Genomic DNA, 15688 nt, shown 5'->3' with positions numbered 1-15688 from the left:
CAACACATACATTTCCCTTTTAAGAAACACACACACATCCCTAGCTCTGGTTGTTGGATCAGATCAGAATGCTTTGGAAAAGGCCACAGTATTCACAATACATTATCTCACATTACTAGAGCTTGGTGCCGGGAGCTCAATGAGGTTCTGTGTGTGGCCCAGAGCTGGCCATTACTCAGTCTTACCTGTGATTTCAAAAGTGTTCTTTCTTAGTATTCTGACTGAAATCCCTGAGAGTGGCAATAGCCCCTGCAAAATACAGAGGGTAAACAGATGTGGTGTCAATGCTGAGCTGAGAGCTGTTCCTGCTGCTGTACCCACTTTGCCTCCTCCTGTTGGTTTGGCAGGTTCCTACTCGAGTAATTCACCAAAACCTAGGAATGTAGCTTAATGTTGCCAGCCCTGAACCCGCCCTGGACCCTTGCACACAGCCTACACACTCCCTACGCATCTCGTATCCCAACACATGGCCTATACACACCCTACACAAGTCCCCCACCCCTACACATGCCCTGCACCCCTGCAAGCGCCCTGGACCCCTACACGCTCTACACACGTCCCCCACCCCTACACACAATCTACATACGTCCCCTACTCCTACACATGCTCTGGACCCCTGCACACACCCTACATATGTCTTGTACCCTTATACACACCCTACACACGTCCCCCACCCTTACACATGCCCTGCAACCATCCTGGACACCTGCACGTGGCCTAAACATGCCCTGCACCCCTGCATGGGGCTTACACACATCCTGCATTCCTTCACATGCCCTGGGCCCCTGCACATGGCCTACACATACTCCGCACCCCTGCACTCATCCTGCACGCACCTGAAGATGGCCTACATTCTTGCACACATCTACACTCGCTCCACACACTTGCACATGCCCTTCACATACCTTTCACATGCCTTACACATACCCTGCACATGCCTTACTCACGTCCTACACCCCTGCACATGCCCTACACACATCCAACAGACCTGTATACACCCTACACACCTGTGCATGGCCTACACACATCCAACAGACCTGTACACACTCTACACACCTGTGCATGGCCTACAAACCCAGAAACACCCTACACACTTGCACATACCTTACACCTCCACACCTGCACACATTTACACAACCACATAACCTCTTCACACCTGCACATGCTCTACACACCTGCTTATGCCTTACATACACCCAACACACCTGCATATGCTTTACACACCCGCACTTGCCCTACACACACACACACACACACACACACACACACACACACACACACACACACACACACACACACACACACACACACAGAGGCCCTGCATACACCCTACACACCTGTACACATCCTACACAAGCCCTACACATATCCTTGTGCCTGTTCACCTTAATCACGTCATTGATACTGGCACCTATTACGCATGTTCCATTGAGAGACACAGATTCTAACGTGTTATTTCCATTTAACCATAGGTTGGAATAATTTCCTCCCTGCTCCCACACTTGAGCACAGGTCGGTAGTGGAGTCATATTTCAGTAATGTCACTCGATTTTGTGGAAATGACCAGTCCTCTCTCAGTATGGAGCCAGTGCCAGATTCTCCCTGTCTTTGCTGAGGTCTCCTGTGTGTTCTCTGGCAAGCCTTTAACTCATGGATAATGACTTGGTGGCTTTTCCAGCAGGCTGCTGACATCAGCAGAGATCCACTGAAGCTTGTTGCAGCCATGGCAAAGGCTGTGTGGGCAGGCATGCCGTGTAAGGACCTTCTGCCACTGACTTACGAACTAACCAACCACCATTAGTCCTAACACAGGAACAGCAATGGAGGAGTCACCAGACAGTGGTAAATTCAAAATAATAGTTTTTTTATTAAACTCTCAATCACTTAATAGTTCCCACTTAACTCAAAACTTACTTAATTCTAAGCTTAACCCCACTATGTGTGAATGTGTGTGCGTGTTAAAGTCCAAACTATTTCAGTTTAAACTTGAGTCTGTAAAGTTAGTTTTAAGGCCCATTATTTTAAAGTCTGGTTGAACTTGAAATTTATTAAATTGTAGTTCAGAAATTATTATGAAACATCAAGTTATTTTAAATTGTAGCTTAAAGTAGCAATGAAGTGTTTGCTAACACTGATTCAGTCCTTAGACTGTTCAAACTCACAAATCTTGTTGAGCTATTTTCCCAGGAAGAGAGTTCTTCTCAACTCTCACACTAGTGATCTTCAACTCCCTCTTAGTTCTTAGAGTTCTGAAGTTTCTTTCCTTTATGAGGCTGCACTCTTTATCTTCAAAAGAGCAGTCGAGAAGTGGATTTCCTTTTGAAATCCATTTATTTCTATAGTCCCTTTTTGTTAGGAGCTACATAACAGCACCTATTCTGGTTACTGTAATTCAACCCTGTTGCCTGCCACATTGACCACCGCCAGTGGGCTGATATTGCCTCCAACCGTGCATCTTGGCGCCTCACAGTTCGGCGGGCTGCAACCTCCTTTGAAAAAGACCGCAGAGCCCACCTCATTGACAAAAGACAAAGGAGGAAAAACCCAACACCCAACCCCAACTAACCAATTTTCCCTTGCAACCGCTGCAACCGTGCCTGCCTGTCCCGCATCGGACTTGTCAGTCACCAACGAGCCTGCAGCAGACGTGGACATACCCCTCCATAAATCTTCGTCCGCAAAGCCAAGCCAAAGAAAAGAAATTCAACCCTTTGTTTCACAAAGGACTAACACCGTCTGCTGTGGCCCACAGGGACTCTCCTCTTATTCCGGCTACTGTGATATAGTATAGACCAGTATCTCCCTCTCTTTCTAGAGATTACTGTAATTCTTCTGTCTTTCCAGGATATCTCCTATGATAAGGATAATAGAGGACAGACCAGCATCTCCCTCTCTTTCTAGAGATTACTGTATTACTTCTGTGTGTGCCACAGGGTCTTGACTTTTCAACTCCTGCAGTCTTCTGATTCAAAAAAAAGTCTCCCTTTCCATGTGACCTGACATCACAGTTTGTTTTGAAAAACCTCTCTTCCAACATTTGACTTTGCAAAGTAAGGCAGTTGTCACTCAAATGGATCTGGGGTTTGCAGCAATGCCAGCACAAGGCTGAATGTATCCAATTGTATTGGTTGTCCTTAGGTTTGAAGAAGACACATCGTTGTGCAGTTCATCAATGGAAACAAAGGTGACTTTGCAGTCCCAGACTGGAAGCGCGGAGTCTAACACATTGGGGGTACTGGAAGTTCATTTTTGTAATAACCGTGGCTGCTGCTTTGCGACACTGTTCACGTTTTTGACAGTTTTTGACAGCACCTGTCTTCAAAACTGGAGCATGTTTCATAGAACAGGGCTCGCTAACGGGACCTGTCAGGAGCTGCAGATTCTAGTTCTCTTGCCTAGATGTCACAGTAGCTAGGGTTTCCTTCACAGTGTCTTTATAACACTTTCATGGATGACCTTCTGGTCTCCAGTTACCATAGAGCAGCTGGCAAGGCATATGGTGGTTATCCATTCTGATGACATGTCCTACCCACCATATCTGGGCTCTGATGATCAGGTCAAACAGCGTAGCAGCGTCGTAGAATTGTTCAGCATTAACTGTAGATCACTACTGGTGGACTTCACGTGACCCAAGACCTCCAAGTTGGATACACATCTTGCCAACAAATAGCAAGGATGGAAAGGAGGCCGCTTATGTGGAATTTCTCCAGTTGCTTGATACAGAGTCCAGGTCTCTCATCCATATAGGAGAGAAGGAATGACCACAGCACAAAGATAGTGATCTACAGTTAATGCTGAACAATTCTACGATGCTGCTACGCTGTTTGGCCTGACCATCAACCTGAACAAAATGAAGTACTCCCATCAGTCTGCACCAAACACTAACTTCATAGAACCAAAAATCATTGTTGACGACACCCAGCTGACAAAATTAGACAGCTTCAAGTACTTGGAGAGCATCATCTCGAGAGATGGGTCTTTTGCACAAAGAAATTGACTCCAGGATCAGCAAGGCCAGCCAGGCTCTGGAGAGGCTGTGTACCAGAGTGCTCAATCTACCCTGTACTTGGCATTTCCAAACTAACATCTTCATAAGATAAGAGAAAGGAATAGAAGTAGGCCATTTGGCCCCTTGAATCTGCTCGTTCTCTCTTCGTGTCATAGTGTTTGTCAAATGTGCTGTAGTGTGTAACCAAGCCCACTACATAATCTGAGATAAATGGTTCTGTTAACGTCAAATATCAACACATCTGTTACACTGACACTGAGGTAAAATGGGGGCACACAAGTGGCATCAGTGCCTTGTGCACTGGAGGTGCTGACATACAAAGGTACAGACCCAATAATGCTATGAAGGTGAAGAAACATGTATTTTGTACACACTTTTATGAATAAAGTAAATTTTGAAACAAAAAAATGCTTGAACAAGAAGTATCATCTTGCTGATGAGTCCCGGGAGGGACAAGTTCTCCTCCGTAAGAGAGTTGATGCCCGATCACACATTGAACCCATGTTGTCATGTTGAGTTTGTAGCATGTGGGGGCCGCAGAGTTGCGGACTGCCATGTCGCGGTCTGTCGTGTCGTGCTGCCGTTTGGCTGCAGTGACGTGGTCTTCAGGGCTGTGGACTTCAGTGTTGCAGGCTGCAGTGTCGGGGCTGCAGGGTTGCAGGCTGCAGGATTGGGAGCTGCAGAGTTGGGGGGCGACAGTGTCGTGAACTGCAGTGTCAGGGGAATACTATGTAACGCAAGCATCAGTTACTTGTTTCAGCCTATAGCTGAGAAACTATCCCTCGAGTGCTCAGACTCCACTGATAGAACCATAGAAACATGCAATACTCTAGTGCAGAAATAGGCCCCTCAGTCCATCCATCCAGTCTATGCCGAACTATTGTACCTTGTCCCATTGACCTGCATCCTGACCATAGCCTTCAATATCCTTCTCATCAGTCAGAATGAAATTATTCAACCAGCTTTTACCTGGTAAATGAACATCTGCTTCTCCTCATCCACAGACAGAATCAATAGGTGCAAGGGGAAGAGGACCAAGTGCCTCCAACTCTCCTCCTGTGAAAGTCAAAGCAAGTGTGGTGACTATGTGCCCTTGCTGGTTGGACAGAATACCATGTTCCCACTGATTCTCTGCTGATTGCTCACCACCCTCTCCCTCTTACTCTGCACTGAGTCCTCAAATCCCTCTGGCCCTTAAGAATGTCATGAGGTCAGAGAGAGAAGAGGGTGGTGATGGGGAAGCGGGGAGTATGTTCAGTGCAGCCTACTCTGGTCTTCTTGCCTTACAGATGAGCTGAATGCTGAGTGTTGATGAGCTGAGCTCAGCTTCCCCAACCACTGCCCAGATTTCTCCACAGAGCATCCTTCCTCCACACCACATCTTCCCACACCAGATAACCCCCAACCTCTCCTGTTTTTCAGCAACTGGGGGGGTTTCCAGGCAGGGCCCTCAGCCGGACATGGAGGGAGCAATCAGAGGACTTGTCAAATCACAAGCAAAATCAGTTCCAATGGAGTTGATTAATTTCTAGCTGCAAGTGCAAGGTAAACACATTATCGCTGCAGACTGAACCTACACGTGGAGCAGAGGAAAGTTTGATGAGGGTGACAGGGAGAATCCACTCTCTTTGGCATTACTCTGTACCATTGGCGTGTAGGGACATGCATGGGGGGAAGGGGAGGAGGTGTGGAAGTAATAAGGGTGTGGATTCTGCATCCCAGAGACTAACCCTATTATTCCTTCCCTCAGCAATATCAAATGAGTGGAGACTTCTTCTGGGTTCCAAGAAGAACCTAAAAAGGAGCAGAATTAGGCCATTTGGCCCATTGAGTCTTCGTCATCAAATCATGGCTGATGTATTTTTTCTTTCAGCCCCATTCTCCCACCTCTTATCCTTGGTAACTAAGGAACCACTCATCCAGCATCACTGACACCAATTGTTTAATCATTGTCAAATTGTTATTGGTGAGATTTTTTAACGAGTAAAATGGCTGTGATTCCTACAATTACAGTTCAAAGGAAAGCAGTTCAGTTCTTTTTTATTCCATCTGGGCACCTTTCAACCGGACGGCATTAACATCAACTTCTCTGGTTTCCATTAGAACTTCCCGTCTTCCCCATGTCTCTCCTCTCTCTCTCTCTCTCTCTCTCTTTTTTTTCCCTGTCTCCTTTCACAGAACTAAAATAAATTCTCATCTTTCCTCTTCCTCTTTCCTGTACTCTTATCATATCCAATTAACATCTTTTGTCCAGTGATCTGTACTCTTCCACCATCTCCCCTCATTCTTCTCCTTTCTCCTCAGCCTTTAACACAGATACCTGTCTTTTTTTAACTCCTATCTTGAGGAAGGACTGAGGCCCAAAACATTGGCTATTTATCTTAACTCTTATAGACACTGAGACTGGCTGAGTTCCTCCGGCATCTCCGTGTTTTGACTACATCTGCAGACTTTCATGTTTCACTCTGTTTTATTTTTGTCTGCACATTATAAGCCTATCTGAAGAAGGCACTAGTGAGCCCTCTGTGCCAGATTGTGCAGGATAGTGTTGCAGGGAGGCAGGGTTGAGGGAGGAAGAGATCTCAATGCCTTTAATTCTAGGCTGAAATAAAAGTGATTACCTCAGTGTGCTGATCAAGAAGAATTGTTGAAGATGACCACACGATTTCACCTAGAGATCTGATATCCTCTCCTTCCCAGCCCTTTATGGGCTTAGTGCAGATAAAGTTCTCCAAGTCTCTGTGTGACTTTCCCCAGAATGCGTCAACCTGCAAAATTCAGAAGTGCTGTGGGCTAACTAGTAATTACACATCCACTTAAAATGTGAGTATGTCCATTGTACCATTTGAGTGGATTTAGAAGGAAATAAACAGGAGCCAAGACTTTCAATCTGATGAGATTATTTTACAATCACATTTGAAATGATACAATATCGCAATGGTTAGTACAGTAAAACCTCGTTAGAACGTGGTAGTTGGGGTCCAAGATTTCATACCGTTTAACAGCTGAGTCACGGAACAAATGGATATATGTCAGAGCGCCCACGGATAATCAAACTCAAATATTACCAGTTTTCAAAGGATCCGCTATCTATAACTAACAATTTCAATGAATGAAAGAAAGCACATTCTTTTAATATTGGTATTCTGAATTTTAATCAACTTATTTTACAGAAAAATTGAGTTTTTCCCCAATATTTTCCTTCAAAATTTTCCGTAAAGAGGAGGAACGATTAAAACAAGAGGACATGAGTTAAGAATTAAGGGGCAGAGGTTTAGAGGTAACATGAGGGGGAACTTCTTTACTCAGAGAGTGGTAGCCGTGTGGAATGAGCTTCTGGGAGAAATAGTGGCGGCGGAGTCAATTGTATTATTTAAGAAAAGGTTGGACAGGTATATGGATGAGAAGAAGATGGAGGGTTATGGGCATTGTGCAGGGAGGTGGGACTAGAAAGGGGTGTTCGGTTCGGTGCGGACTAGAAGGGCCTAATGGCCTGTTTCCGTGCTGTAATTGTTATGTTATGTTTTATGTTAAAATGACCACTTAAAAGGAGCTGCCATTACAGATCAAAGCAATATATAATGTGGATGCTGATTGGACTGGGGATGTCTAAAGTAATAACTTTTGTGCCCATCCACCAGAGCCTTAGCGCCCGGCACCTTCTGCATCTGGTAGTTGTGGACATACAGCCGTGCGTCTTTCTTGGCTTGATAGAAGCGCCCGTTGCCGTGCTTGTGCATCTCTGGGTTCAGGTGGATCCCCTCCAGCCCTGCCGCCGCGTCTGAGTGTGTGAACGTGTCCCACATGGTGCAGAGGCACGAGCAGGTGTTGCTGTCGCAGCTCTCTTATCACCAGGTGCGAGTGCACGCCAAACTTCCCAGCTCGGTCTGGAGCACCTAGCCGCTTGGCATGAAGCTCTGCGTGGCACTGGCAAACAGCCACTGCTGCGCCATGCTGTGGCAGAACTGCAGGGTGGCGATGTTCACCTCTGCCTCGTTGTTCTCCTGAAGGAGACCCACCACGTGATCTTTCCCATTCGTCAGGGCGTGCTGCCGCTGGATCTGTCTCATCATGTCTTCCAGAAACGGGGGAGTGCCGAACTGAATCATGAGTGTGCGGCCCATCGACGCTGTCCTTCTCCACTGGACAGCGGAAGAAGAAAAGCAGCAACTTATAGAGTGAGATCCACAGGTGTGTCGAGAAGAGGGAGCGATGCGCACACTGTGCCGCTCTCCACCAGCACATGGGTTGCAGTGTGCCGACCGCCAGGGTGCCAGGTGCCTTTTCAAAGTCCTGCGCCAGCAGTTCTACATGGTTTCTGCTGAAACTGCCTTCCAGGCTCTGTCAGCCAGGTACACCAAGTATTTATAATTTCAATTGGTTCCCTTTGTCATCTTCATCAAAGAAACGGATTTTTAGGGCAAAACGCATATATCAATAATCTCTCAAACCCATCCCCATGTATCTTTCAAAATTTGCAAAGTTTGGGGTCCACAGACACCTGCGCTATAAGCGATTCCGCAGATTAACGAATCGCGTTCTAACGAGGTTTCAGTGTAGTAGGTTAGAGATTAGGAAAAATTGGTCCTGAGAGGAGAAGATGGAAATTAATAAAGGAAAAAAGACAAATGACATATATTCTAAATAAATGCTTTTGATTAGATTTCATGGTAGAAGGCATTAAAACATTCCAAAAATAATAGATAATCAAGGGTGCTACAGTGAATAAAGGACTTAAAATAATCTGTCCTGGTGAAAAATTACTGAACAAACTAATGGGCCCATGGTGTTACAGGAAACTTATTAGTGTGGCTGATTGGTAGGAAGCAGGAAGTTGGAATACAGGGGTCATATTTGGATTGGCTGCCAGTTGCGAGTGGTGTCCACAGGGATCAGTATTGGGGCCGTTTCTTTTGTATATTAATAATTTGGATTGTGGGAATGAATGGCTTTGGACCAAGTTTGCAGACGATACAAAGGAGGGTGGAGGAAACATGGAGGCTGCAGAAGGTCTGGAGAATGGGCAGGGAAGTGGCAAATAAAATATAATGTCGGAAAGTGTACGGTCATGCACTGTGATAGCAAAAATAACCAGCAGACTATTTTTTCAATGGGGACAAATTGAAAATATCCAGATGCAAAGGGACTGGGGAGTCGTCATGCAGGCAAATGCAATGCTGGCATTCATTTCAAGAGGTATAGAAAAAAGCAGGAATGTAATGTTGAGTCTTCATAAGGCACTGGTGAGAGCTCATGGAGTATTGTGAGCCATTTTGGGCTCCTCATTTAAGAAAGGATGTGCATGTCAAAGAGGTTTTAGAGGAGGTCCACAAGGTTGAATCCGGGAATGAAAAGGTCATCATATGAGAAACATTTGACAGCTCTTGGGTTGTACTCAGAATTTTGAATGAGGAAGGGAGCTCATCAAATGTTCAAAAGGTGTGGACAGAATATATGTAAAAGGTTGTTTCCCATGGTGGGAGAGTCTAGGATAAGGGGTCTCAACTTCAGGATTGAAGGGCGTCCACTTTCAAACAGTGACGCAGAGGAATTTCTTTGGCAGAGCGTGGTGAATCTGGAATTGCCACAGGTGGCTGTGGAGGCCAAGTCATTGAGTGTATTTAAAACAAGATGGATAGGTTCTTGATTAGGCAGAGCATCAAAAGTTATGGGGAGATGGCTGGGCAGTGGGGCTGGGTGGAAAAATGGATCAGCTCATGATTAAATGGTGGGAGAGACTTGATGGGCTGGATGGCCCATTTCTGATCCTGTGTTTTTTTACTTAAGCCAGTAAGGGCGTAAAGTATCTGATGATTTTCATTCTTGGGTCTTAAAGGAAGTGGCTACAGAGAAGGTGCATTGATTGTAGTCTACTGAAATTCCCTGGATTTTGCAAAGGTCCCCCTGAGGATTAGCAAAAGATGAATGTAGTTCCAGTATAGAAGAAAGAATGGGGAGAGAAAGCATAGTCAGTTTATCTAGGAGAAAACCCAGGACATTCAGAAAGTAATAAGACCATCCAGTGAATTTTAAAAAGAATAAAAATGTCAACATGCATTATGAGAGGGAAATGATTTTTTGATCACAAGGAACAGAAGTAGGCCATGAAGGTTCTGGAGTTCTTTGAGTGTATAACATGCATGGATAAAGGTTAATTGGATTTTCAGAAGATAGTCGATGAAATCCACAAGATGAGACTGCATGAGATTGGAGATATGTTATTGGCATCAGGGTAAACTCAGTGAATTGGGGTCAATGGGTCAAATTCAGAACGGCAATTGATATCTAGTGGGGTGCCATGGGCAACAGTATTGGGTCCTTCACTTTGTTGATGTCTTGGATGAGAGGAACAAAATGAGCTGTGACCAAATTTGTAAATGAATCAAAGGATAGGTGAGTCAGCAAATTGTCAACATGACATCAAGAGCCTGCAGAGTGATGTCAACAGGTTAAGTGAGTATCAGCAGATGTTGGCAGATGGAGTATGATGTGGGAAAATGAGAGGTTATCCACTTTGGAAGGAAGAATGAAAATGCAAATTACTATTTAAAAACTACAAAAATGTCATCATTTAGGAGTGTTAGGGTCAGGTCTCAGTGCAGTAAATTCAAGATGTTAGTATGCAGGTCCAACAAGTAGTCAGTTAAAGAACACAGGTCAGGCACCTTATTGCAAGGTGTTTGTTTGGAGAAGACAAGTGGGAAAACTTGATGCAGTCCTGGAAAGGCTGCATCCTCAAGAGCAATGTGCACAGTCTTGGTGTCTGTTTCAGGAAGGGTAGACTTACATTGCACTGAGTGCAGAGTAGAATGACTAGGTTGACTCCTGGAATGAAGGGGTTACCACATGATAAGATCAGAAGAATGAGGTGATCTTATTGAAACATGTTAAGATTCTGAGATATAGTTTGAGATTGGACACTGAGAGAATCTCCTCTGGGTGGCAGTGCAGGTCCAATGGAAACGTTGTCTTCTTAATGAGGGTTGAAAATCTCCACTCCAGGGAGAAGAGGAAGTTAATGTCTTAAAGATTGCCTGACAGGGAGGAGTCACGTGATGGAGTAGTGGCCGGACGGTGAACTCCAGCCCTCTCCAGAAAAGTCGGGAAAAACAAGTGAAAATACAAAGGCACAGAAATACAAGTTAAAGAAAAGTGAATATAAAGGTGGAAAGAAGATGGAGACAAAAGGAGAAAAATCAAAATCAACGGAAAGAAGAGAGGAAGAGAAGACAACGGAGGAAAAAGGTGAAGGCCTTACCTGTCCGAAGAGGCCCGCTGTGGAGAGAAGACCCCACTACCTCAGGTCGGTAGAAAGAGAACTACAACAATGGCTCACAGAGCCGAGTAAAAGTGCGCAACCGCGCATGAAAAAAAACACACCGACGGGAGGGGGGACCAGCTGGGGAGTCGATCTCCACAGCCGGCAACGACAGCTGCAGAACACCTGCAGCAAGAAGAGACCACAGAAGACAATGGAAACAAGAAAGAAGAGGAGGAAAGGGCAGCAAAGAAACAACAGATGGTCAACCTAGAGGAAGAAGAAGAGGAAGAGGAAGAGTACAGGGAAATAGAAGAAGAAAAGAAAGGCAAGGTAAAGGAGGTACTTGCTCTTGTTAGAGGATACATGGAGTCATTTAAAGAATGGCAAACACAGGAATTCAATGATTTAAGAAGAAGAATAAACAACACAGAAAAGAAAATAAATAAAATGGATATGACCTTAACAGAAATGGGGAAAAAAATGGACAAGATGGAAGAACGGGCAATAGCAGCAGAAATGGAGGTAGAAGACTTAAAAAAGAAATTGGAGGAATCTAATAAAAAAACTAAAGAGACACAAGAATTACTAGCCCAAAAAATAGATATAATGGAAAATTATAACAGAAGAAATAACATAAAGATAGTGGGCCTTAAGGAAGATGTAGAAGGCAAGAATATGAGGGAGTTTATAAAAGAATGGATCCCTAAGGCCCTAGGATGTCCAGAACTACAGCAAGAAATGGAAATAGAAAGGGCACATAGAGCATTGGCCCCTAAACCACAACCACAACAAAAACCAAGATCTATTGTAGTAAAATTCCTAAGATATACTACAAGAGAAAAGGTACTGGAGAAGACAATGGAAAAAGTAAGAGAGGGCAACAAACCACTGGAGTATAAAGGGCAAAAAATCTTCATTTATCCAGATATAAGCTTTGAACTCCTAAAGAAGAGAAAAGAGTTCAATGCAGCAAAAGCGATTTTATGGAAGAAAGGATATAAATTTACACTGAAGCATCCTGCGGTATTGAAAATATTTATTCCAGGACAACAAAACAGACTATTCTCGGATCCAGAAGAAGCACGAAAATTTGCAGAACAATTACAAAAATAGACTGAGGGATGAAGACGGGTAATGAGAGCAAAAATTATCACGATTGATATGTATGTGGGTAAAGACAAAAATAGACTGAGGGATGAAGACGGGTAAGGAGGGTAAAAATGACCACGATTGATATGTATGCGGGTAAAGAGGTATAAGAGTGAATAGAGACAATGGGCATATGTGAAAGTATCTGTAATTAGAGGAAAACATAGAGAGTATAGACAAGAATTAATAAGGGAAGGTAATGGAATAGAGAGAATAAGGAGGGAACTAAAAGAGTGACCTTTGTGACATATAAAAAACGAAATCTTTTCTGGGGGGGGCTGGGTGGGGGGAAAAGAGCGGTCACTGCAAAATCAGTTGACGCTTGCGAGTGGATTCGCAAATCCAAATGGAGAGGGGAGATGTGGTTGTCCGACAAGGGATAAAGGGCAACTCAGGAGGGGAAGGGGAGATTGGGAATAAAGAAGATAGAAATAGGGGAATAAGGAAAATGTTGGATGTTGTAGGAATGTTGTCTGGTAAAGAGTTGAAAATAAGAAAACAGAAATGGAAAAGGAGGAAAGGTAATGATGGAAAAACGGAAAGAGAAGATAAACAAAATATAAAATGGCTACGCTGAACTATATGACTCTAAATATTAATGGAATACATAACCAAATTAAAAGGAAGAAACTACTAAATTTACTGAAAAAGGAAAAAATAGATATAGCATTTGTCCAAGAAACACATTTAACTGAATTGGAGCACAAGAAATTAAAGAGAGATTGGGTAGGACATGTAACAGCAGCATCGTATAATTCAAAAGCAAGAGGAGTGGCTATATTAATTAGCAAAAATGTGCCATTTAAAATAGAAGAGGAAATAATAGATCCAGCAGGGAGATATGTTATGATAAAATGTCAGATATATTCAGAGCTTTGGAATCTACTTAATATATATTCACCTAACGAAGAAGATCAAAAGTTTATGCAAGATATCTTTTTGAAGGTAGCTAATACGCAAGGGAACATACTAATAGGAGGGGATTTCAATCTGAATTTGGATCCAAATATGGATAAAACGGGGAAAAAAATTAACAGGAAGAACAAAGTAACCAAATTTATAATTAAATCAATGCAAGAAATGAAACTTGTGGACATATGGAGGATACAAAACCCAAAAGAAAAGGAATACTCATACTACTCGACTAGACATAAAACATACTCAAGGATAGACCTATTCCTGTTATCAGCCCACATTCAAGGGAGAGTTAGGAAAACGGAATATAAAGCAAGACTATTATCGGACCACTCACCCCTGTTATTGGCAATAGAGCTAGAGGACATCCCTCCAAGAATGTATAGATGGAGATTAAACCCCATGCTACTTAAAAGACAGGATTTTAGAGAATTTATTGAAAAACAATTAAAAATGTACTTTGAAGTAAATACGGAATCAGTGGAAGATAAGTTTATACTATGGGACGCAATGAAAGCATTCATTAGAGGGCAAATAATAAGTTATGCAACCAAGATGAAGAAGGACTATAATCAGGAAACAGAGCAGTTGGAAAGGGAAATAATAAACATAGAAAAAAAATTAGCAATAAAGGAAGATACAACCAAAAGAAGAGAATTGGCGGATAAAAAAATAAAATATGAAACATTACAAACATATAAGGTGGAGAAGAATATAATGAAGACAAAACAGAAATATTATGAACTAGGGGAAAAAACACACAAAATCCTAGCATGGCAGCTTAAGACAGAGCAAACTAAGAAAATGGTATTGGCAACAAGGAAAAAAGACAAACAAATTACATATAATCCAAAAGAAATTAAGGAAAACTTCAGAGAATTCTATGAACAATTATACCGAACCGAAAACGAAGGGAAAGAAGGGAAAATAGATGAATTTTTGACTAAAATTGAACTACCAAAACTACAAATAGAGGAACAAAATAAATTAACAGAACCATTTGGAACAGTAGAAATACAAGAGATAATAAAAAATTTACCAAATAATAAGACACCAGGAGAGGATGGACTCCCAATAGAATTCTACAAAACATTCAAAGACCTAATAATACCGCCCCTCCTGGATGTAATCAACCAGATTGATTAGACACAAAACTTACCAGATTCATGTAAAACAGCAATAATTACAGTGATACTAAAACAAGGGAAAGATCCACTCTCACCAGCGTCATATAGACCAATATCTCTGCTAAACACAGATTATAAGATAATAGCTAAACTATTAGCGAACAGATTAGCAGAACAGGTACCGAAAATGGTAAATTTAGACCAAACTGGATTTATCAAAAAAAGACGCACAACAGACAATATTTGTAAATTTATTAACTTAATTCATGCAGTAGAAGGAAATAAAGCACCGGCAGTAGCAGTTGCTTTAGACGCAGAGAAGGCCTTCGACAGAGTAGAATGGAATTACTTGTTCAAAGTATTGCAAAAATTCAGTTTACCGGAGAAGTATATTAATTGGATTAAAGCATTATATAAGGGACCGTTAGCGAAAGTGACAGTAAATGGACATGTATCAAAGCAATTTAACTTAAGCAGGTCAACGCGGCAGGGATGCCCACTATCACCATTATTGTTTGCGCTAGCTATAGAACCACTAGCAGAATCGATAAGAAGAGATAATAATATAAAAGGAATAAAAATAAAAGACAGGGAATATAAAATCAGTCTGTTTGCGGATGATGTGATAGTGTACTTAACAGAACCAGAACTATCAATAAAATAACTATATAAGAAATTGAAGGAATATGGAGAAGTGTCGGGATACAAGATAAACGTAAATAAAAGTGAAGCAATGCCTATGAATAACGCGGATTTCTCAAAATTTAAGGAGGAATCCCCATTCAGATGGCAAACGCAGGCAATAAGATACTTAGGTGTGCAAATAAACAAAAATCTAGGCCAATTATATAAACTCAATTACAATCCACTAATGAAAAAATTACAGGACGATTTAGAGCATTGGAAAGAGCTACCACTAACACTGATAGGAAGGATAAACTGTATTAAAATGAACATTTTTCCAAGGATACTATACTTATTTCAGGCATTGCCAATACAACTGACAGAAAAATTCTTCAAAGAGTTAAAGAAAATAATAAGGAGATTTTTATGGAGAGGGGGGAAACCGAGGATAGCACTAGATAAATTAACAGAATGGTATAAACAAGGAGGCTTACAATTGCCAAACTTCAAAAATTATTATAGAGCCGCACAATTAAGGTACCTATCAGATTTTTACCAAACAAGGGAAAAACCAGACTGGACGAGACTAGAATTAGATAAAAT

General features: G+C 42.4%; 1 protein-coding gene across 3 annotated transcripts in view; it reads right to left on the bottom strand.

The window, feature by feature from the left end:
• Positions 1-15688, bottom strand: part of LOC138754259 (probable pleckstrin homology domain-containing family N member 1) — a 45361-nt gene that overhangs the window by 21602 nt on the left and 8071 nt on the right. For all 3 annotated transcript variants that reach the window (XM_069918205.1, XM_069918206.1, XM_069918207.1), the window contains 3 exons: positions 6631-6777; positions 4979-5065; positions 186-249 (listed from right to left, as the gene is read on the bottom strand). In XM_069918205.1, the coding sequence (XP_069774306.1) occupies positions 186-249; positions 4979-5065; positions 6631-6777 (298 nt within the window). The remainder of the gene's footprint in view (positions 1-185; positions 250-4978; positions 5066-6630; positions 6778-15688) is intronic.

This window comes from Narcine bancroftii, chromosome 2 (genome assembly GCF_036971445.1).
Source record: "Narcine bancroftii isolate sNarBan1 chromosome 2, sNarBan1.hap1, whole genome shotgun sequence".
In the NCBI taxonomy this organism is placed as follows: Eukaryota; Metazoa; Chordata; class Chondrichthyes; order Torpediniformes; family Narcinidae; genus Narcine; species Narcine bancroftii.
This window is presented reverse-complemented; position numbering and strand designations above follow the sequence as displayed.